The sequence below is a fragment of the Narcine bancroftii genome, chromosome 5, assembly GCF_036971445.1.
Source record: "Narcine bancroftii isolate sNarBan1 chromosome 5, sNarBan1.hap1, whole genome shotgun sequence".
Taxonomy (NCBI): domain Eukaryota; kingdom Metazoa; phylum Chordata; class Chondrichthyes; order Torpediniformes; family Narcinidae; genus Narcine; species Narcine bancroftii.
Window position 1 is genome coordinate 142,794,675 of NC_091473.1, and position 24,933 is coordinate 142,819,607.

Genomic DNA, 24,933 nt, shown 5'->3' on the forward strand with positions numbered 1-24,933 from the left:
GGAAAAGCAAGTTGTGTCCCAGTTAAGGGTGGCCCAGTAGAAACGACACAAAGGGTTTCCTATCCCGGGACACTGCGCGGCCAATTAACTGGGATGCCAGTGGAAAAGGGGCGAGTGACTCTCTTCTGCTTTTCTTTCTCTGACTGTAAGAGGTGGCAGGCAACACTAATAGTGAATCTTCATCTGCCTTATGGCAGACGGAAGACAATTTTGTACAATATTCTTCTTCTTTGGCTTGGCTTCGCGGACGAAGATTTATGGAGGGGGTAAATGTCCACGTCAGCTGCAGGCTCGTTTGTGGCTGACAAGTCCGATGCGGGACAGGCAGTCACGGTTGCAGCGGTTGCAGGGGAAAATTGGTTGGTTGGGGTTGGGTGTTGGGTTTTTCCTCCTTTGCCTTTTGTCAGTGAGGTGGGCTCTGCGGTCTTCTTCAAAGGAGGTTGCTGCCCGCCGAACTGTGAGGTGCCAAGATGCATGGTTTGAGGCGATATCAGCCCACTGGCGGTGGTCAATGTGGCAGGCACCAAGAGATTTCTTTAGTCAGTCCTTGTACCTTTTCTTTGGTGCACCTCTGTCACGGTGGCCAGTGGAGAGCTTGCCATATAACACGATCTTGGGAAGGCGATGGTCCTCCATTCTGGAGACGTGACCCACCCAGCGCAGCTGGATCTTCAGCAGCGTGGACTCGATGCTGTCGACCTCTGCCATCTCGAGTACTTCGACGTTAGGGATTAAAGCGCTCCAATGAATGTTGAGGATGGAGCGGAGACAACGCTGGTGGAAGCGTTCTAGGAGCCGTAGGTGATGGCAATAAATAGAATCTAATCTAATCTAATTAGGCTGTTTACCCATCAAGTCTGCTCCTCCATATGGATTATGATGTATTTTTCCCTTCAAACGCATCTTCCTGCCTTCTCACCATATCCTTTGACACCCTTACCCATCAAGAACTTATCAACCTCCACTTTAAATCTGCCCATGGCTGTCTGTGGCATTGAATTCCACAGATTCACTATCCTCTGGCTGAAGAAATTTCTCCTCCTCTCAGTTCTGAAAGGACGTCCTTTAATTCTGAGGCTATGCCCTCTTGTTCTAAACTCTTCTACTGCTGGATAGACCTCCTTCACTTCCATGTCATTCAATATTCGATAGGTTTCAATGAGATTCCCTTGAATAATGTTCTCAATATCTCTTTTCCAAGGCTTGGGGATATTATACTGTTTCATGGCGGATTTGAACCATTTTCTTTGTATGTCTGGGAATCTATGTCTGTGGCAAAAAGGAATATTTCCTGCCAGTTCATTTGGCAGTGTTCACAGAAACAGCATGGTCGATTCTTTCAAAGCCTACAGGTACCACTGCAGAGGCTGTATCTTCTAGCCATCATTGCCTGAAGCTCTGCAAATCCCTCCTTAGATTCTCCTTCCCATGATGCAACTGAGAAGTAGACCATTCTGTCCATTGAATCCTGCTCTTTTATTCTTTCCCTGGAAATGTTTCACCTTGGGACAGCAAAATTAGCATAGCGGATAGCACGACACTATAACTTGGTTTCGAATCCGGCACTGTCTGTAAGGAGTTTGTTCTCCCCATGTCTGTGTGGGTTACCTCTGGATGCTCCAGTTTCTTCCCACCATTCAAAATATATGGTAGATGAATTAGTGTATTTGGGCGGCATGGGTGAGCTGGAAAGGCCTGTTACTGTGCTATACGTCTAAATTTAAAATATATCAATCCAATTCCCTTCTAAAAGTTATTATTGAATCTGTTTTGTCCGTCCAGGACACCATCATGATCTTAAATAATATTCTCAGTGCACCCTTTTGTCAGTTACCAGATCGCAACGTCCTTCAGCTATTGAGCCATGTGCTGAGGCTTAGCTTCCCATTAACCCTTTAACAACCCTTCATTATTGAAACATATCTACTGTCTCTCCAGAGCATTCACTGTTCTAACAGAATCAAGCCCGTTTTCTATAAGCATACTATCTGTAACTAACCCTTTCCTGCACACTTCTAAGATGATGAGTGCCTTGCTAAAATGCAGGACCCAGAGCTGCATCGATACTCTAGTGGTCAGGCGGGCCCGCACCCCCCCCCCCCCCCCCCACACACACACACACACACACACCAGGAATCTGAAGGTAAACACAATCTGATGGTGGAACTCTGTGGGTGGACGTTTCAAGTCAAAATCATTTGTCTCAGTAATGGGCTTTGGTTTGGACTATCGACCAGATGTTTTTTTTTCTCCCACTGATACCGCTTGACCCACTAAATTCCTCCAGTAGATTATGTTTCGTTGCTGAACTGTTAACAAACAAAGCTTCCTCTGACTTCCTCACTATTTTACTCCAGGCCTCTGTTTATATAGCAATTGGTTCCATGATCTTTTAAATTAAACTTTGCAGAGATTTGCATCCTCAAACCTCCCTGTTCCTCTAACACTGTACATGTACTAAAATTTATATTGCTTCTTCCTTCCCGGCTGTGCTATGAATTACATTTCCTCCACGATATGTTTGCCTTTCTCATTAGACTGTGTGCTTATCCTCTTGAAGTGGGTTACTAAACATCTCACTTTTGAACAAATTTCCAAGGTGCATGCCAACTCCGAGCTGCGAAATGCCGTCACGCAAAACGGTGCAATGAAATCACGCAGCAATCTAGGGACTTCGCTGGAGCCAGACTAGTGGGTATTCTGGACAGTTGGACATTCCTGCTATCACTACCTAGACGGAACTACACCAGGTTCCGGCCTGAAACGTCAACCATTCTTTTTTGTCCACTGATGTGGCTCCACCCTCGGCGTTCATCCAGCAGATTGTGCATTGCTGCAAGTTCCAGAATCTGCCATCTCCTGTCCATTGAACAATTTATTTTGGCTTGTTTTTTCACGTTGCACCCCAGTGTGATAAATCTTTCTGTGAAACGGGTGAGCTTACACAGAGCTCGAAACATAAAAGCATTCTAAATACCCTGGACAACAAAGATTTCACTTCCTAAACACTTCTGGGTGTATTTTATGGATTTTGGGCTGCTGATCATAAATTCCCTTAATATTTCCCTATCACATACCATTTATATTCTATTTTTGTGATTTCCTATTTTATTTTAAGTCTGCTAGAAAACTGCCCACAAAGCAAGTTGTTTTAATCAGTCGAAGCATGCCTGGGATTGCCCTCAGGGTGGATCAGTGGTTCTCAACCTTTTTCTTTCCACTCGCATCCCACTTTAAGTAATCCCTATGCCATCGGGGCTCTGTGATGAGTAAGGGATGGCTTAAGGTGGGGTGTGAGTGGGAAGAAAAAGGTTGAGAACCGCTGTTTTAATCGTCCCTCATTGACTCGTTATGTGCACGGTTTCAGAACTCCGAAGGAAATGGGCCAATGACAATTTTTCTCAAGCAAAATATTTTAGTAACTGTTGAGTCCAACCTTCCTTCCCACAATCCCTTACTAATCACAGAGCACCGATGGCATAGGGAATACTTAAGGTGGGGTGTGAGTGGGAAGAAAGTTGAGAACCACTGTTCTACGAATCAGAATCGGAATTTATTGTCATGAACAAGTCATGAAATTCGGAGTTTTGTGGCAGCGTCGTAGAGCAAACATCATATTATAACCATCTTAAAACATTACTATAAATAAAAAAAAATAGAGCAGCGTGAAAAGTGAGGCCGTGTCTTTAGTTCATTGATTATTCAGGAATCTGGTGGCAGAGGGGAAGAAGCCGTCCTTGTACTGCTGAGTGCTCGTCTTTAGACTCCTGTTCCTTTTCCCCGATGGTAGCAGAGTGAAGAGAGCATGGCCTGGGTGGTGGGGGTCTTTGAGGATAGAAACTGCTTCTTTAAGACACCGCCTCATGTAGATGTCCTTGATGGAGTGAAGTTGCAGGTCGAGTTAACAACCCTCTGGAGTTTATTCTTGTCCTGAGAGTTGGCGCCTCCATACCAGGCAGTGATGCAGCCAGCCAGAATCCTCTCCACCTGTCGAAGTTTACGAGAGTCTTCAGTGATGTGCCAAACCTCCTCAGACACTGAGAATGTTTATTATCTATTTTATGTACAGTCTCTTTTTGTTTAATTCCATCAGTTTGCTATTTATACCTTTCTTTTACAAGTACCTGTTCTGCTGCGGCAAGCAAGAATTTTGGTGCATCTGTAAATTGGCATTATTCTCAACTTTGGCACCATCACCTCTCACATTTCTGACCCCAGATGTTTAGGTCCCCAAATCCAGCTCCAGTTGACCACGGTCCAGATACATCACTTTGGCCGCCCTCCTGACCCCCAGCTCTGGCCGCAGAGCAAGTTTGTACTCTGGATCCATGGCTCATGTTCTGGATGAATGAGAGAGCAAGATACCAGACTGTTGGGATTTCTGAAATGTCAGATGCTCGATCGTGGTGTCGATGGTTCAATGCCGAAAGGAAACATTCACCACTTCCCCTTCCTTGGCCACTATTTCATCCATGCCGTTACTCCTCCTTGGATCTAAGAATGTTTACACTTATTACATGTATATTGACCAATAATGGGCTCCAAAGGTTGTCATAGCCAAAGGTTGGTAGTGGGGATGAACTCCCACTGCGACACAATTGCTCTTCATGGCGTCCATCTCAACCAGCCTTGAACTACCAAGTCCAACTTCTGGGCTTCATGTGGGGCATAGTTCTTTATGCCCAGTGGAGTTGTTCTCACTGACAGGAGAAGGGGCAATGGAGGCCCACTGGTGCCTTGCTCAAGGCATTTGGGGCTTGTAAACCACAGAGGGTAATTCATCTCGGAGAGGGAACTCTCAATTTTAAACCACCGCTGCTTTGTGGCTATACCTGCTCACGGGAAAGGCTTTGAGATCCGGAGTTGAAGTCCCGAAGGTGAAAGACTGCTGTACCCAGAAACTCCTGTGATGCTGCTGGCTCCAAACTGTATTGACTTTGGGCCTGTCATTAGCATGGGTGGGGTGGGGGGGGGGGGGAAAGTCCCACTGCATGGGCAACAGACAGATGTCCATATCAACTCTGCTCTGGCTAGTTGCTCTGGAGAAGCCACTGCAGCTTCACTTTAGGCGCAGTACCCATGGTCGACCATGACCGACGGAGGCCATACATTAACCAATACAGTTCACAAATCACTCAATCCTCAAGTTCATGTTCAAATTTATTGTCCAAGTCCGTACATGACATCACATACAACCAACCCTGAGATTCTTTCTCCTGTGGCCCAGGCAGAATTTCTACTGCTCGGAAGTGTAAACTACTCAAGAAAAAAAAATATGTATATTAAAGAGAGAAATAAAAACAAAGAAAGAAATATCAACAACCTGACTGTGCAAATATGAAAAAAAAATATTCAGTAATAAATAATGTGATAAGTTGGAGTCCTTGAGTCTCTGATTGAATCTGTTGTTCAGGAATCTGATGGTTAAGGGGGTAGCAATTGTTCCTGAACCTGGAGGTACGAGTCTTGTGGCACCTACCCCTCTTTCTTGATGGCAGCAGTGAGAACGGACCGTGCCTTGAGTGGTGTAGATCCTTGTTGATTGCTGCTGCTCTCCGAAGGCAGCATTCCCTGTAGATGTTCTCAATGGTAGGGAGAGTTTTGCCTGTGATGTCCCAGGCTGTGTCCATTACCTTTTGCAAGACTTGCCACTCGGAGGCATAGGTGCCCCCATTCCTGGCCGTGATGTTGCCGGTTAGCACGCTTTTCACCACACATCTGTAGAAATTTGCCAAGGTTTCTCATCTCAGACAGAACCTCCACAAACACCCGAAGATGTAGAGATGCTGATGTGCTTTCTTCACGTTAGTATATTGGGTCCAGAAAAAGACTTCTGAGATAGTCACTCCCACTTCTACACGTCTGATTCCCCAATGATCGTACACCTCTGGTTTTCCCTTTTTGAGGTCAACAATCAGCTCTTTGGTTTTGGTGGCATTGAGTAAGAGTTAGTTGTTTGTACACCAGTCAGCCACCTTTTCGTTCTCCCTCCTATATGCCAACTCATCGCCCCTTTTGATACAACCAGGTACTGTGATATTGTCAGTAAATTTGTAGACGGTGTTGTTGTCGTGCCAAGCCATGTAGTTGTAGGTATAAAGTGAGTAGAGCAGGGGGCTAAGAACGTAGCCCTGTGGTGCTGAGGGATATAGCAGAGAAAATGTTCTTTGTCACTTTGCATTAATTGGGGTCTGGAACAGGGTACTGATGCCCACTCTTGCAGTTTGCTGATCAGTTTTGAAGGAATGATGGTGTTAAATGCTGAACTGTAGCTGATCTCGCCTCAAACCGTGCATCTTGGCGCCTCACAGTTCGGCGGGCAGCAACCTCCTTTGAAGAAGACTGCAGAGCCCACCTCACTGACAAAAGACAAAGGAGGAAAACCCAACACCCAACCCCAACCCACCAATTTTCCCCTGCAACCGCTGCAACCTTGTCTGCCTGTCCCGCATCGGACTTGTCAGCCACAAACGAGCCTGCAGCTGACGTGGACATTTACCCCTCCATAAATCTTCATCCGCGAAGCCAAGCCAAAGAAGAAGTTGATAAAGAGCATCTTGATGTATGCAACTTTGCTGTCCAGGTGTTTCAGACCTTTGTGTAGAGCCAGTGAGATGACATCTGGTATGGTTGGCAAATTGGAACAGATTCATGTTGCTACTCAGCTAGGAGCTCAAAACACTTCATCACTGTGGATATAAGTGCCCGTCATTTTTAATCATCTCCATTAGTTTAATTCTCCTCCAAAAAATCAGCTCTTTTGGTTGCCTGGCCAAGCCCAGCCATCACTTGGTGTTGATGCTTTTTTGGCAGAGGACATTCTGTGCTGTATCTTTTGATGTTGATTGACATTGTTGTAGTCGGTTGTCACAGAGTTTGAAGCAAGGCAGATAGACTGATGGGAACAAACGGTCCTCTACCTTGTGTTAGAGAGAATGGGGTTGGTTTTATCCTCCGTGCTGAAGAAACATCCCAAAATTCCCCTCGTGGCAAGGTGAACCTGTGACTGTGGATAGACTGAATCACGAGAATTGTTGGAGCACAAAAGCCCATTGAAAAAATTTTTAAAAGTCATTGAAGGTCATCTCACTTAGTTTAATGTCTGGTTGTTTCTTCTCTCGGCCGTCACCTTCTTCTGCCCGGGTTTTAGCTCGTGTAGCTTTTCCTTCAGTAATTTCTTCAAAATTTTCAGACTCAAGTATAAATAGAGAAATAATAAAGATCTTTCTGACTTCTGTGAAGTTAGTTCAAAGGTGGATACAGGTTAAAAATAGTATATTTTATGGAGCAAAAACCAAAACGTGTTCACTCCATGAGCGCCACCTGGAGACTCACAAAAGCCCATTGAGTCAGCATGAGAAAAATGTCCCATTGTCCATCCCACACTGGGTCTGGCAAAGACCTCGCAAAAAAAATTGTTTGAAGAGCTTGTTGAACTGCCAGGGGAAGCTAGAGAAGGACCACAACTTACAGTGTTTAAAAGGCATTTGGAGAGATATAAGGATAGAAAAGGTTTGGAAGGATATGGACCAAATGAGGGCAAATGGTACTACCCCAGATGGATGTCAAGTTGATCAGCATGGACATGTTGGGGTGATGGGCCTGTTCTGTACACTATGACTCCAACAGACCTAATTGTTTACTTGTGTAGCGGGTCGAGCTGCAGATAACGTGGTGGGAGTTCACTTGCCTGCTTTCTGGACCCACCAACCTCGGGTATGGCTTAATCAGGCTAAAACCCAGTTTCATCTTCATGGCTTAACGGCCAAGGACACGAAGTTTTGGCACGTCATTGGGACGATGGATGCCACTACAGCAGCTAAAGTGAGTGAGACTATTGCACACTGCCCGCCAGACAACCAATACACCAGGTTCCGCCAGTTCCTCTTGGACACATTGGAATTAACCAGGCATGAGCAGGGCATGTGGCCTTTGAATATGAAGGAGATAGGTGACAGAAATCCATCCAATCTGATGAATGAGATGCTTGTGTAAGCAAATAGTCATTCTCATTGCTTACTTTTCGAGATTTTATTCCTGTCGAAGCACCCGGGTCACGTCTCCATACTAATAGCAAACGTGGATTTCCGCCATCCCCATGACGTGGTCCAGGAGGATGACAGACTAACTTAAGCCAATGCAAGAGTCTGTCCACATACAGCCCGTATTCTCGACGGATACATATTCCATGCCCTGTGTGCCACCCGTGTCCGTGGTTCAAACAAAAAAAGGAGGAACGTACCGACGGGAGCCTAGAATGGTGTTTTTATCATTTTCGGTGGGGGAAAAATGCCCATAGATGCGTGTCCCCGTGTAACTACCACAAAAAGGTGTTGAGAAACATCAGAGCCAGCTGTCAGTAGTGGCCTCGGCAGCTGGCACAAGAACTGGCCTCCTTTATCTTCAAAATGATGCTTGTAAACACAGGCGCTTGTAGACACAGGTGCTGAGCTCAGCTTGCTCCCACCAACATACTTTGAGGGGACGCATAAGCGACAGGACCTTTTCCTTCAAGCCACAAATGGGACATCTATTCCCAGCTTTGGCACATGGCACATCAGGATTAAGATAGGGAAGACGACGTTCCATTGGGATTGTATTTTGGCTTCCATCGCGCAGCACATTTTGGGTGCAGATTTCTTACGATCCCATGACCTGCTGGTCGACGTTAAGCAGAAGTTAGTCAATGCCACCACTTTCCAAACATACTCATGGTTAAGCAGCAAAGGGCCAGTTTCCCAGCTTGGGGTGGGTGCACACCCTGACCAAAGACACCTCAACAGATTTCCTGCTGCGCTCTTTCTTAATTTCATTTCCTCCAAATTGACCCATGGTGCATCCCATTACATGGACACCTCAGGCCCGCCAATTTATGCCAGGGCTCATAATCTCCCACCAGATAAGCTACAGCAGGCGAAGGCAGAATTTACTGCCATGGAGGAATTGGGTATCATTCAGTGTTCCAACAGTCCTTGGGCGTCGCCATTACACATGGTACCCAAGAACACCAGTGAATGGAGATCCTGCGGTGATTACCGCATGCTCAGTAATATAACTACGCTTGACAGTTACCCCATTCCTCACATACAAGATTTTGCTGCCCATCTGCACAACTGTCGTGCATTTTCCAAAGTCGATCTCGTCAAGGGATATCATCAAATCCCAGTCCAAGCAGATGACATTCCCAAGACGGCAATTATTACTCCATTCGGGCTTTTTGAATTCTTTACGATGCCATTTGGGTTGTGGAATGCCACTCAAACATTCCAGCAGCTTATAGACGTTTTGGGCAGGGATTTAGAATTTGCATACTAATACCTAGATGACATCCTCATCGCCAGTCAAAATGACAAGATCACCTCCTGCACTTACACCGCTTGTTCCAACAGCTGGATGAATTAGGGCTTACCATCAACCCTAGCAAATGCCAGTTTGGCAGGTCAACCATAGATTTCTTGGGGCACAGGATCAAGATTGAAGGTGACTTTCCCTTATCCACCAAACTGGACACATGCATTTCCCAAACCTACCACGGTTAAGGGCATGGTGAATTTCTATCACCGCTTTATTCCGGCAGCTGTTGACATTCTTCGACCACTGTTTCAGCTCCTTACCACAAAGCCAGGGTGGCATTGATACCTCTTACTTGGTCAGTGCACAGGTCATGGATCCCGATGTTCAGGCATATCGTGCTGCCATTATGAACTTGAACATACAACAGGTGGTGCCACAACTAGGCAGCCCAACTCTGCTTTGTGACATGTCTTTGGGCTACCCCAGGCCGGTAGTTCCAGCGTCTTGGAGATTACTTCTTTTTGATGAAGTTCACAACTTATCTCATCCCTCCATCAGAGCAACTGTCAAGCTCATGGGAGCTAAATATGTATGGCATGGACTTAAGAAAGACGTTGTGCAGTGGGCCCAGACGTGTACTCCCTGCCAAACTCCCAAAATTCAGCGGCATACCAAGGCACCTCTCCAACCTTTCCCAGCAGTATGCTGACATTTTGATCATGTGCATATAGATCTGGTAGGGCCATTGCCAGTGTCTCAGAACATGAGGTACATCCTGATGGTCATAGACCAATTCACACGCTGGCCAGAGGCCATTCCATTGCCATCCAGTTACGCTGAGACTTTATTGGCGTTCATTGCCGATTGGATCTCAGGATTTGGAGTTCCCACACACGTCACTTCAGACCGCGGAGCGCAATTCACCTCTGCGTTATGGACTGCCCTTGTGCCCTTTTGTGGCACACAACTGCATCACACTACAGCATACCACCCGCAGTCCAATGGTCTTGTGGAACGTTTCTACCGGCAACTCAAGACCGCTCTCAAAGCCCGACTCACCGGGCCCAATTGGATGGATGAGTTGCCATGGGTTCTGCTGGGTGTACGCACCACCTTGGAGGAAGATGTGCCGGCATCATTCGCGGAGATGGTTTATGGATCGGTTCTCTCAGTTCCAGGTAATGTTCGCTTCTCCTCCACCGCCGGCTTCTCTGACCTGCACGTGATTCAGCACCTGTGACACGACGTGGCTGCAAGGAAGTCCACTCCTAACAACTGGCATGGAACCTCCAAGCAGCAGGTGCCTCCACCTCTCCTCGACACTGACTTTGTGTTTGTGCATAGACCGGCTCCGGGAACACCATTGCAATGGTCGTATGATGGCCCTTTCCGCGTGGTAAAGAGGGACGGGGTTGTTTATACTTTGGACATTGGGGAGCATTCGCAGTTGTTTAATGTGGACAGTGTGGACTCTATTTCCCCTATTCACTGCCCCCAGCCCAGAAGACGAGGGCGTCCTCCCAAAGCATGTGCGGCCAGTTCATCTGTTTTCGTTGACAATTCTGGGAAGGGTAGGGTACTGGGCCCAGTGGCCGTGTAGCGCAGTGTTGAGAACCCTTGCCAGAGTGGCTCGCCGAGTGGATGTGTAGAGCCGCGGGCCGGGTCACTGCTCACTTACCCGGGCGAGGAACCGCAGGCACGCAGCGCTGTGAGCCAAGTCGTGACAAATGGGACTGTTGTGCCTCTTTCTAGAGGCCTCCCATATCGTGTATACTTAAAACATATGAGCCCTGCAGATTAGTGGCAGGCATGTGGTGACATCACTTCCAGGCTCGTGGGGCCAGGACCGGGAGGGATATAAAAGGAAGAAGCAAATTCGAATAAAGAGTCTTTGCTGACTAACCCTGTGTAAGTGTATTCGTTTTGTAGCTCCACCGGAGTAGTCGCTATACTTGAATATTTATCTCCATTGAAACATTGTTCCTAATTAGCAGTTAATGAACCACTGTGGGCAATGTCCTGGTCAACACTAAGCACATACAGTGCTGACTCCAGCGTAAATACAGTTCAACGTCTTGATTTAGTGAATCAAGTCGAATTTATGCATTGAATTTCCTGCTCGGTCTATTCAGGTCAGAGTGAAAGTGATGTACCAAACTGTGCTAGGCAGCATGTATGAAGCATTTATTAAAGTGTTTGCTTCCCCAGTGTAATGTACAGTGCTGCATTTGTGCTGGCAGATGCCCTAGAATTGACACCAAGAGTGATAACGGGACTCTTGTAATCACCCAGGTGATTTGTACTGAGATGTGTGGTGACAATTGGCGTCAATAAGTGCAAAAATCTGTTTCTCATCACGCCATCCCTAGATTTTCTCTGTCAGCATGAGTTGCTCTGTTCAAAGGAAATAAATGATGTATTTATATAGCACCTTGCCTAACCTCAGGATTTCCTAAAGCACTTAATAGAGAGTGAAGTTAGAGGACATGACAGCAAATATGTCCACGAACAGCAATGCGATAATAGTTGGATTTTTTTTAAGGCGTGAAAGATAAATGTGGATTTGCCCTCAAGCACGTCTGTTCCTTTTCCAAATGGAGATTTTGTCTGTATCTGGGATGGTAGGCTCAATCTCTGCTCCTCACCCAATCCGACTCGTTTGACAGCACTCCACTCCCTCCACACCACCCTGTGTCCCAGGTGGATGCTAAGGTGTGAAAACAACCATCCACCAACTCAAAGACAGGTTGACGGCGTGCGCCATCCCCCGATCCCAAACACATCAACAGTGAGTGTTAATTGTGGCAAGAGAATAGGAGGGAACATGGGAGGTGAGAAGACATAGGTTGAAGGAAGATAAGTGGGGGAATGGGCTTGAAGGATATTCATCAGATCGGACAGCTTCTATGCAGAGAGAAAAATAATTAGTATTTCAGGTCATTGATTAAGGACCATTGACCTGAAACATTGCTTCTGTCTTCATTGGTTGTGCCTGACTGACTTACTATTTCCAAAGCTTTCTGTTTTTATCATCAAGGATGTTAGTTGTGTTCTCTCTCTCTCTCCCCATCTCTCCCCATTCTCTCTCTCTCTCCCCTTCTCATCTCCAATCTACCATATCAATCCCGTTAATCATCCTATATGCCTCAATAGCCCTTAGTCTTCTACAATGAGCAAAATGTAAAGTTGGGGTTTGTACACCCAGTTCTCATAACTTAATTATTTAAGTTCATGAATGAGTCTGATGACCAGACACTGCACCTCATTTCCCATGTTCCTGCCTGCTCCCCTCATTCATTCCTTCAGCCATTGCCCCAAATGACAGTCCCATTTATTTCCTCAGTGGAGCTGCCTCCAGGCTGATCAACAAGGGCCTAAAGGACTATCCGATCATGACGGGAGATTCATTACCAACCAATAAAGCCTCTATTCCAGGCTGAACAGCCTTTTGGTCCATGTTGTTGTGCCGACCTATATATATCTACCAAAAAAATACTAAACCCTCCCTACCTCATAACCCTCTCATTTTTCTTTCATCCATGTACCCATCTAATATTTTCTTAAGCTCCCCTATTGTTTCAGCCTCCTCCACTCCCCCGAGGCACCCACAACTCTCTGTGTAAAAACTTACCCCTGATGTCTCCCCTGAACTTCACTCCCTTCACTTTGTGGCGATGTCCTCTGGTGTTCATTGTTCTTGCCCAGTAGAAAAAGCTACCGGCTGCCTACCTTATACTGTATATGCTTCTCGTAATCCATTGTCACCTCTCTTCCTTCTTCGCTCCATAGAGAACCAGAAGCGAAAATTGTCAAACCATTTAAATGTCACCACAAACATACAAAAACATTTGAATATGAAGAAAACTTAATTTTTAAAATTTTTATTTAATTTAGGGATATAGCACCGTAAAAGGCCCTTCTGGCCTACAAGCCCATGCTGTCCAAATACAACCTTTTGGCCAATTAATCTATTATTGTCATTTTGGTTGGAAACCAGAACATCCGGAAGAAAGCCATGCAGACATGGGGAGAATGTACAAACTCCCTAAAGACAGCTCCAGATTCGAATCCAGGTCGCTGACACTGTAGTTGAGATGCAGTAATTAGTTTTAAAACTAAAATGAAGTAAATGCCCTTCAAAATATTTATAAACATCTTTAACATGTTAAATGTGTTTATTTCAATCTTGACAGGTAATTTACCTGAAACCTAACCCTCTCCCTTGCAGCCTTTTCCTCTCCACTGAATTGAACAGAGTCACTGAGGGCGTATTGTGTTCAAGCTGCCCTTAATTCTGTGGACTGATTTCTCAGCGTAAGAGTCGGGATACTGAATAGTCCACTGATCGACTGATCCCTGAGGAGGGGCAGAATTAGATTGACTCTGGTGATTAGATGTGAGGAAATTTGAGTCTTCAATGTTTGTGCATGGGTGCTTGGGAGTTCCAAGCTTCTTGAAGGTTCCAGCATCCCTTGTAGAACTGCCAGCTATTCTGTGGTAAGTTCAGTCCGAAGTCTTCATACAGCAATGGTACATAGAAATGAATAAATGTATTCCATTGGAAAAAATAACATATACTTTAAGAAATAACATCACAGTATTCAAACAAATTTGGGAACCATACGTGGAACACAACAGAGAGGGCCTACTGCGGACCTCCACCGCCTAAAATGACAGAATGATAAGAAGACAAAATGAACTGACCCAGTGTGTAAAAGTAGATGACACAATTTTCTTGTTTATTTTCCTTGTGTGAGGACATTGTTTAATGGGTTTATTGTATTGTATATGTTGAATGTTGATTGGATGGGGAGGGGGATGGGAAAGAGGGAGGGAAGGGAGGGGGGGAAAAGGGGAGAAAATGACACTGTGTATATTCAAGAGGGAAAGGTTTATGTGTATTTTGGTCAATATGATTCATAGTGTGAAAAATAAAAAAAAATTAAAAAAGAGGTGTGGTATGCAGAACTGATTGCAGTACTCTTGATGAAGTCCAACAGATGTCTACATAGCTGTAACATAATATCCACACCTCCAAGCTCAATACATCCCATTTATCTGTTCATTTGAACAGTATTTTGCACATTGCTTTGCAAATTACATCGCATGGATACTGCAGGCTACAAACTGGCATGAATTCCAGGCTTGATATAAATAATTCAGACTGCCTGTCGACAGCTGTGGCATTTTCAGTCTCCCTGTCGAAAGCACATTGCGATGTGGGTTTGACAAAGTGCTAATACTCAATCATATTAAAGTGTTTTCTAATGTTCTCCTTCTGACAGGGTGCTCTCGGGTACGTACTTGAGTACAGGCTGGTTCACCCTTGTGCTTGCGATGGAAGTCTGCCCTAAAATCCATATCTTTGGAATGATCAACGATACTTATTGCAGGTGAGATCACTGTTGGGAATTTTTTTTCCACCCTTCATGGGGTGACACCGAAAAATTTGACAGGACAAGCGACGTTTCCATGTCACTGTTCAAAACTAGAACGATGACTTGATTCGCGAGCTGCTAACAAATCCACGGGAACTTAATTGGAGAAATATTTTTAACTGGAGAATGATTTGAATGTGAATCTCACCAGCACATGGCAAACTTCAAAGGTGTATAGGAGGGTGAAAGGAAGAGAAGGGTATACAGGTATCTGCCACTTAACGTCTGTTCGGGCAATGTCCTAACGCATATACATCCATAGTCCCATAATTATTCAATTACTGTGAACAGGTCCGCAGCAATTTAGAAAAAGCGATCGCTAGCTATAGGAAATTGTATATTGTATACTGTATACCCACACTGATCCCACTGCCCTGCTCTCTCCCCACTGTCCTGTGTCAGTCTCCACACTGATCCCACTGCCCCACTCTCTCCCCACAGCCAAGTGTCAGTCCCCACACTGATCCCACTGCACCGCTCTCACCCCACAGCCAAGTGTCAGTCCCCACACTGATCCCACCGCCCCACATTCTCCCCACAGCTTTGCGTCTGTCTCCACACTGATCCGACTGCCCCATTCTCTCCCCACTGCCCTGTGTCAGTCCCTACACTGATCCCACTGCCCTGCTTTCTCCTCACATTCTTGGGTCGGTCCCCACACTGATCCCACTGCCCCACTCTCTCTCCCCACAGCCCTGTATCAGTCTCCACACTGAACTCTCTGCCTGCAGCCCTGTGTCAGTCCCTACACTGATCCCTACTTACAAATAAAAAGTACAGGTAAACTACAGTATCCCGTATAGCTTTGCTATGTATATAATATGGTGTTTGCACAACATCCGCATTGCACAATGCCCAATTTCACAGAACGTATCATGGATGTTAAGTGGCGCACACCTGTACTACTGTCAATAGTTGTCATTTGCCACTATAAGGAATTTCTGTTCAATATCTTATGGTTCCTCGTGGTTCAAAACAGTTGTTCAAATGCAAGTTTATGACAAAAACTACAAAAATACAGTAATTGCTATGTTTATGCAATAAACATGCTAATCTCACAATGAAGACACCCTCCTGCCCTTCATTGTGTTTGAGGGCACAAGAAAAATTTGGACAGGTTCATGGACAGAAGGGATATGGAAGGATATAGTCTGGGTACAGGTCAGCGGGACTGGGCAGGAAAATAGCTTGAAGGGTCGAAGAGCCCTGCTCCCATGCCTTATAATCTTAGGGCAGGAAAGATACTCAGTCAAGTCTCTTGAGCCCACCTGGGCCGCTGAAGACACAGCCACCTGTGGCAGAGTTATGCAAATTGGAGCAGTAGCTCATTGGGCTACATACTCTGTTGCTCATCTCCATTTCCTCATCTTGCCCTTTCTCCATGACTTCCTCCTGGGAAGATCTCTGCACCTCACCTTAATTGTAGTCATTTTACATCTGGTGGACTATTTTTTTAATCATCTTAAGCCCTAATTCTATAGCTCAACCTTCAAACCTCTCCATTTCTATATCCCTCTTTAAAACACTTCTTAAAATCTAGCACTTTGTGCAGTCGTTTGACCTAAAGTCTTCTCTAATTCAATAACATTTTGTCAGTTTACACCTCTGTAGGGACCAGCTGAGATATTTTACTTTGTTAAATTAATCTGATTCAAATCACCTGAAGCCTTTGTTATCTCCAGATTTAATTTTCACTGCACTATTGATGAGCTTCCCTCCCGAAACTTGATATCACCTTGTTCAGATTCAGATTTCAGATTTATTGTTAGAGTAGGTAAAATTTAAAAAAGAAGCTGGAGAAACTCATCAGGTCAAGCAGTGTCCTTTATAGAGGAAAGGTGAAAGTACATCTCCGACATTTCGGTCTTGAGCCCTCTCTTCAAGGAATGGAAAAACGTCGGCAGGTGTCCAAACAAAAGGGTAAGGGGGTGCAGGGGTGGTCGCAAAAGCAGGAGGTGATGGGTGGAGAATGGAGGGAGGGAGGGAGGAAGGGGTCAGCAACGATCAGGGGGAGGAAGGATGGTGAAGTGAAGGGGAGGGGAGAGGGAAGGGGGGAGGGGACAAGGAGAGCAGGTTGGCAGAAACCAGAAAAATCTATGTTAATGCCACCTGGCTGGATGACGGCCAGACGGAAAATCAGGCATTGTTCCTCCAATTGGTAGGGGGTCTTGGTGGGACAGTACATGACGCCATGGGCAGGCATCTGAGTAGGGTTGCTACTGGCAGAATCTGTCACTGGTGTGGACGGAGCAAAGTTTTTGAGAGTCTTACCGAATCCCCTCAAACACCTCACAAAGTATAGCCGCTGGCGAGCCTTCTTCATGATTGCATCGACGTGGAGGCTCCAGGACAGGTCCTCGGAGATGTTGACACCCAGGAATTTGAATTTCTTGACCCTCTCCACCACTGCAGGCTCAGCTTCATGGAAAGGGCATTCGTGGGCCTTGCCCTCCCCAACCCCAATGAGTTATTGTGACCCACCCACCCACAGTGCTAGTGTCACTAGCTTCAAGTGGTTTTGTCTCCTCGAGTTATAAGTTATAAGGGGGAAGTGTGACGGCAGGACACGGAGGAAGTTCAAGCCAGGTATGACACCCACCCCCCCACCCCCACCCCTGAGGGGTGAATTTTTGAACATTAATTTGTGCCCCCCCCATCTCCATGGTTATCCTAATGCTCCCCCCCCCTCCCCCTGATTAGACTTGTTCTGACACCGACTCTGCACTGCTGACCCCTTGATGAAGACTTGGTTCGGGTTCTCCTGATTTTCTCTGTACCCTGCACTTTGTCCTTGTAACAGTGTACCCTGCAGTCTTCGACACACTCTGACATTGCACCCTACTCTTTGGTTTCATTATTGTAATTAAGCGTGGGCTGACTTGCCTGGATAACATGCGAAACCAAGCTTTTCACTGTGACAATGAACAACTAAATTCAAACAGTTTTTTTTTGCTCCTCCGTTAGCAGTTCATAATTTCTTTACACAACTCATCACCAGATTTTGTCCGATCACTTACATTCACAGTCGTGAACAGTTCTGCGAGGGTAAAGTCACTATGCAAATTCAAACCTTTGTTATTGTCAACTGCATCATTGATAGGGCTGATTTGTGAATCTGAAGATTCCAGAAATACACATTTGCACGATGAAGTGAATTGTGGTAATTAAACTGCTCATTCTAATCAATTTTATTATTTGGAAGCATATTGCCTTTGTACTGTGGAACCTCTTGACTTAATGAAGCAATCCATCATATTTATTTGTTCTCAAGATGAGATATGTAGCACTGGCAGGATTTAATCTTTTGACTTCAGGTATTCATTGGGATAATGTCAATGTTTATCAGTTAGAGTAACTGGCCCAGAAACAGGCCCTTCTGCCCACCATATCCATTCGAGATTCAAGATTCTTTTACTGTCATGTAATAAAACAGATGTAATATTACAGAAAATTGCATTTAGTCTGCCGTAATATTTGTAACGGCGCTGATCTACCACAGCTTCCAAACAAATAAAGAATACACTCACTCATTTCTTTCAGCCACACCATGAAGTCGACTTACTTTTATTTTGCACTAGACACGACATTTCATTCTTCATCTACCAGTGAAACCCCTCTGACCTTCTCATTCGCCGCACTGGTGACCCTGACATTCTCACTCTCCTCCTCCTGCGTCTGAGATTTATCACCCGCATACTGACGCTTAACACGTTCACCTGGGTGCACTATTATCCCTGCGCATCGCATCACTTATGTCTGGCACCGCTCCCGACCAAGGTAAGTACGCGACCGCGGCCTGATTCACCATCAGCAGAAATTGCTTGGCACCCCTTACAATCAGAGAAAGGGAAGCAAAAGGGACCACCCCCCCCCCACACAGAGATATCCCACAGCCTCCGCAGCCACACACACTTCAGTCCAAATCATCGACATCTCGAGCTCCAGATCAAAACCTCCAACATGATCGTGCCTTTATTCCCATCCTTCACTTATCCCTTTTGCCTTGTTACAAGTCCAGACGACCCCAAAACCCAGCAGCAATAGATATGCACCACGACAAAGGGTTACTTAAACAAAAGTTGCTTTTAATTATCTTTGAACATGAAAATAGAATCAAACTTTAACTTATCTCTATTGAGTCACTTAACCTACTTAACCCCCTTCTAATTCAAAGCGCATGTGTGTGTAAGTTCAGCAAAGTTCTTTAGTTCACAGTTCAATTTCACTGGTTGCAGGCAATTCTTCTACTGTGCACAGAAGTTAACATTAATAAAGTTCACCAGGCTTTGGTGCTTAACAGGTAAATGGTTTCCACTCAGGAGGGTTCTTGTTGGTTCTCAGAGAGAGAGTTTTTCTTGTTCCAGGATATCCACAACTGATTCCTTTTTAATCAGTCAATCCAGTGTCTTGCTGACAAAACTTGCCCCCTTCAGGGTTCTCCAGATGATAACCTCTTTCTTTCAGGTCACCACAGAGTTCCTTTCTGTTTCTCCTATTCTAAGGGAAACACCGGACAGCCAATCCTCTCCCTTGACTAGGCCGCCTTCCAAAGCTTGCCAGCTTGACCCTCTGAAACCGAAGTCTGTGTCTCTCCCCTCTCTCTCTCTCTCTCTCTCTCTCTCTCTCTCTCTCTCTCTCTCTCTCTCTCTCTCTCTCTCTCTCTCTCTCTCTCTCTCTCTCTCTCTCACTCTCTCTCAAAGTCTGAGAGCAAATCCTGTTTTTTTCTGATCTCTGCCTGCAAAGATCACATGACCTTCCAGACAGTAAATTCTGTTTTCTGGACAAAGCTGCTACTGCCTGTTGTTACATCTGTTGCCTTTTGCAAATAACAGTCCATCTTGAGTCTCTGAGCAATCTTGCAAAAGCTCCTGCAAAAATTCTGTGTTTTAAAGTTTTAGTGTGTGACCTGCTCTAACAAACCTTTCCCCATTTATCTCCCAAACACCTCTATATACTCTGTCACAGCCTGCTTTCAACCATTTCCTTCAGTTGGGTTCAAAGCCCGGCTCCAATGATCTCAGCACAAAATGCAAATATCTTGTAATACCTGAAAGATACTACCTTCATGAAATTGATAGCTAAGATTGCTCACGTTGGGCTTGGAACCCAATAACGAGGCTGGAGTTTTGACCAGGGGCTGTGAGGAGATCCCAGCATTGAATAGATTTGCATTGCTAACAAGGACGTGTTCAGAGGAGCTATGTGGTTTACATCCACCTCTGAATCTCTCTGCCAGTATTTCTCTCTCCTCAATTTTGGCTTCCTTCTAAACTACCAACTGTACCATAAATGTAGTCATGCAGAATGGGCATAGTTAGACAAGAGTACAACCTGTGAGCAGAGTTTTGGTCCCCACCAGTGCTTTGTTTTTAGCCTCGGTAATTTTTCCTGTAATTGTACCAGTGGAGGATTATAACAGCAAGTGTTGCATTGACCCCCCCCCCCCCCCAATTCATTTTCAATACTGGATCTGCTTATGAGGATCTGTGGACCTGGTTCAGGAACATGAAGCCCTTGGCGCACAAGCCCCATGCAGCGCATCGAATGACACAAAGACTTAGGAACATAGGAAGTAGGAAAAGGAGTAGGCCAAAAATGGCCCATCGAGCCTGCTCCGCCATTCAATACGATCATGGCTGATCTAATTTATGACCTAACTCCACCAACCTGCCTTCTCACCATATCCCCTAATTCCTCTGTCATGTAAAAATTTATCTAATCGAATTTTAAATATGTTTAATGAGGCAACCTCAACCACTTCCCTGGTTAGAGAATTCCAAACATTCACTACTCTCTGGGAAAAACTATTTTTCCTCATCTCATCTACTCCCCCGAAACTTGAGACTGTGGTTTTAGTTTCCTCGGCCAGCTCAAAAAACCTTCCTACATCTATCCTATCCATACCCTTCATAATCCTATATGTTTCTATAAGATCTCCTCTCATTCTTCTGAACTCGAGCGAATACAATCCTAGACGATTTAATCCTTCATCATAATTCAACCCCTTCATCCCAGGGATCAACCTAGTAAACCTCCTCTGGACGGTCTCCAAAGCCAGTATATCCTTCCTCAATTATGGAGACCAGAACTGGACACAGTACTCCAGGTGCGGTCTCACCAGTACCTTATACAGTTGCAACATTACCTCCCTACTCCTGAATTCAATTTCTCTAGCGATGAAGGCCAACATTCCATTTGCTTTCTCAATAACCTGCTGCACCTACAACCTAACTTTTTGCGATTCATGCACAAGCCATCCCAAGCCCCTCTGCACAACACCATGCTGTAGTTTTTCACCCTTTCAATAATATTCAGCTCTTTTATTTTTCTTGCCAAAGTGGATAACCTCACACTTACTAACATTGAACTCCATCTGCCAGACCTTTGCCCACTCATCCAGCTTAACTCTGTCCCTCTGCAGACTCTCCACATCCTCATTACAATTTGCTCTTCCACTCAATTTGGTGTCATCTGCAAACATGGCTACACCACATTTTGTCCCCTCCTCCAAGTCATCAATGTAAATGATGAACAGTTGTGGGCCTAACACTGACCCCTGCGGCACCCCATTTACCACTCTCTGCCAACCTGAAAAACTCCCATTTATCCCGACTCTCTGCCTCCTGTCAGACAACCAATTTTCAATCCAGGCCAATAGACTTCCCCAGACTCCACTTTCCTATAACTTACTGATAAATCTCTTGTGCGACACCTTATCAAACGCTTTCTAGAAATCCAAATATACAACATCAACCTGTTCCCTTCTATCCACCGCATCCATTATATCCTCAAAGAACCCTAACAAGTTTGTCAAACAAGATCTTCCCTTTCTAAAACCATGCTGCGTCTGCCTGATTGAACCCTTACGTTCCAAAAGTTTCACTATTTCATCTTTAATGATGGCTTCAAGCATTTTTCCAACTACAGACGTCAAGCTAATTGGCCGATAATTTCCAGTCTTCTGCCTACATCCCTTCTTAAAAAGTGGCGTGACATTTGCTGTCTTCCAGTCTGCCGGGACCTGCCCAGAATCCAAGGAATTTTGGTCTATGACCACCAATGCATCAACTATAACTTCTGCCATTTCCTTCAGAACCCTTGGATGTATATCATCAGGACCTGGTGATTTGTCTGGCTTTAGTCCCATTAGTTTCTCCATCACTACTTCCTTTGTAACAACTATTTTATCAAGGCCCTCCCCAACATTCACATCCTTAACTCCGCACTTGGTAAACTCAAACCAAGGCTTTAATCAGCAAAAGACTGGAGCGTATTACAGCACGGTCGACCAGTCCAGACTGACCTGGGTCTGGTTAGGAGCACCCTTTTATGACCAGTAAGTAGGCGTGGCTATGGATCTCAGCCAATCACAACAGCCATAAGCAAATATGTACAAGTATACATTGGTGACAGTATTCTGTACTATCACAACCCCATTATTGGCTTGGCTGTGTTCTTGCCAACTCTCACATCTGTGTATCTCAACTGATCAATGAGGAGGCCGTTACTCCCTTGTGTTTCAAACTGGTTTAGAACAGGGATGCGGGGGAATTTTTTCAGCCAGAGGGTGGCGAACCTGTGGAATTTGTTTCCGCAGGCGGTTGTGGAGGCCAAGTCATTGGGCGCATTTAAGGCAGAGCTTGATATATTCTTGATTAGCCAGGGCATCCAAGATTAAAACATAGAAACATAGAAGATAGGAGCAAGAGTAGGTCATTCGACCCTTCGAGCCTGCTCCGCCATTCAACGAGATCATGGCTGATCTTAAAGTTCAGTACCCCGTCCCCGCCTTCTCTCCGTAACCACGTGAGGAGAAGGTCGGGCAGTGGGAAGATCAGCCCATGATTAAATGGTGGGGCAGACTCGATGGGCTGAATAGCCTATTTCTGCTCCTATGTCTTATGGTCTAAGTTCTTATATTGCAGTGGTGATGTCACTTGTAAAGTACTTAGTTGTTAAAAAAAATACACATCCTAAGGCTGTGAAAAATGTAATAGAAATGTAGCTTTTCTAAAAAACATAGGTCTTAGAAATATTTAACCATTCAGACAACAGACAACCAGAACCCACCTGAGGGAGTTTGTTTCTTAAAGCTGCATAGAATGCAATTATCTGCGCTGGAAGTGCCAAGGTCAATATATTGCTGATGGTTTTCTTTCAGTCTTCACAGGGCTGGAGGACGCAGAAAAGTCCCTTACCATTACTATGAAGCTGGGAGTCGGGATGAATGTGCAGAGTACATCATTCATGAAAATGCTCTCTACGGAGGTCACAGATTCATTACCGAGAAAGCCATCTTTGCCAAGTGGGCCAAGCATCACAATATAACCTTCTCACACCCACCTGGAGGCCCCCCCGACACAGGCCCACAGACTCTGAGGGAAGACTGATTGCTCTGAGGTGTGGTTACAACGAGGACATTGCCACTGCTCTTAAAAACTCCCTGTGGAACCCGTCGGTTCTCCATTCCGTGACTGTGCAGCAAATATGTATCAATTCATACGGACACTTTTGTACTATCGCAGAAGGGAAAATTGCCAAGAGTCACCAAGTACTTAAAGTATTAACAGTTTGATTTTCACAAATAGGACACTGCATATTTGAAAAGTAGCACTTTAACACTTTGACAATGGGACGTTCAAAAAGGTTTAACCAGTGTTCTGAATTTTAAATGGCATTTCATCTCCCAAGCCTCATCTCCAGCACGTTCAACAGGAAGGTTAGTTCCCTGCCTGAGATGATTGTAAAGGAAATGCAATGAGACATGTTGGAGTCCGGTGCAAGTGAACATCACCTTGCATCAGCGTCAGAAAAGAAACAGAGCATGTCGTGGGTCATCGGTTGGGTGTTCAGTGAAGGTTTGCTAATCTCCTGGAATCCCAGGAGATTAACAATACACAGATACCACACCACCCAGAAAGAAACTTGACTGACAACCCTACCAACACCAGCCATTCTCAACAGGGGCCCTACAACACCCCCCCCCCAGGGGGTCACAGTGCATTGAAGTGAAAACCTTGTTTCCTTTTCACTTCACATAACAGATATTTTTAATGGTTTTTTTAATGTAGTTGGTAGGAAAGAAGAAACCAAAACAGGGGCCCGTAAACTTTGAACAGAGTCTTGGGGGGTGCCATGGCTGAAAAAAAACAGAATATAAGAGCAAGGTATACAGAAATGCTGGAGAAACACAGCAAGTCACGCAGTGTTCTTTATGTGACCACAGACTGATATACATATCCAACGTTTCAGGTCTGAGCCCTTCCTCAAGGGGTGAGCTAAATGTAGATAGGCACCTGAATAAAATGGTGGAGGACAGGAAGAGGGAGGAGCACAGGCCCACAGGCAAAAGGTCACAGGGGGATACGGGTTGGAGGGCACAAGAGAAAGAAGGTGAGAAGTGACTGGGGGATAAAATGGAGGGTTAGGGATGTCAGAGGAGGGAGGCAACAGGTAGGTGAGATAAAGGGAGGGGATGGAGGGTAGGGGTGTCAGAGGTGAGTTGATGTAAGATGAGAGGGTCTGAGGGCTGGGGGTGGAAAGAAAGGGGGAGCTCTGAGGGAAGTTGGGGGGGGTTAATGAGCGTGTCTACGTGCAAGGAGAGTGGGAAGCTGCTCCAAGGAGTAGATGGGGTCTGAGTAGGGAGAGGTGGGGGGTTAGAGAACGGTGAGGAATGGGGGGGATTGATGCAGTGGGCTCCAGCAGAGGGGGAGTCCAAGTTGTCAGCCTTGCGGAAGCGGAGGTTGGTGTGGGAACTGGCAATGGAGTGGGCATGAATGCCAGAACAGGGTTGGTCAAGAACAGGAGAAGTGCCTGTATTGACAGGCGCGTCAGCGGCTACGGTATGTTGGCAATCAGAGTCACTGACGGAGCCAATGCCTACCTACTTTTAGCTCATACCTTGAGTAAGGATTCAGACCCAAAATGTTGGATATGTATCTTTACCTTTGCTTCATCAGGAAAACTGCATGACCTGCTGAGTTTCTCCAGCATTTCTGTGTAGACTGCAATCACAGCATCTGCAGACTTTCATGTTCAACTCAATATGAGGGCAGGAATCGTCGATACAACCTGTTGAACCTACAAAGCAATCACCACTGATCTCCAATCTCAAAACCATCCTGACACTTTTTCCATTCTCTTTGCCATTATTTGTCTGGAAATTAATTGACTTATTCTTAAATATATTCTAAACTTTAAA

General features: G+C 45.4%; 1 protein-coding gene across 2 annotated transcripts in view; it reads left to right on the forward strand.

Moving 5' to 3' along the window:
- Nucleotides 1–24,145, forward strand: part of st6galnac3 (ST6 (alpha-N-acetyl-neuraminyl-2,3-beta-galactosyl-1,3)-N-acetylgalactosaminide alpha-2,6-sialyltransferase 3) — a 249,728-nt gene extending 225,583 nt beyond the window's left edge. For both annotated transcript variants that reach the window (XM_069939296.1, XM_069939297.1), the window contains 2 exons: nucleotides 14,580–14,687; nucleotides 22,894–24,145. In XM_069939296.1, the coding sequence (XP_069795397.1) occupies nucleotides 14,580–14,687; nucleotides 22,894–23,122 (337 nt within the window). In that variant the 3' untranslated portion in view covers nucleotides 23,123–24,145. The remainder of the gene's footprint in view (nucleotides 1–14,579; nucleotides 14,688–22,893) is intronic.
- The last annotated feature ends 788 nt before the right edge of the window (nucleotides 24,146–24,933 follow it).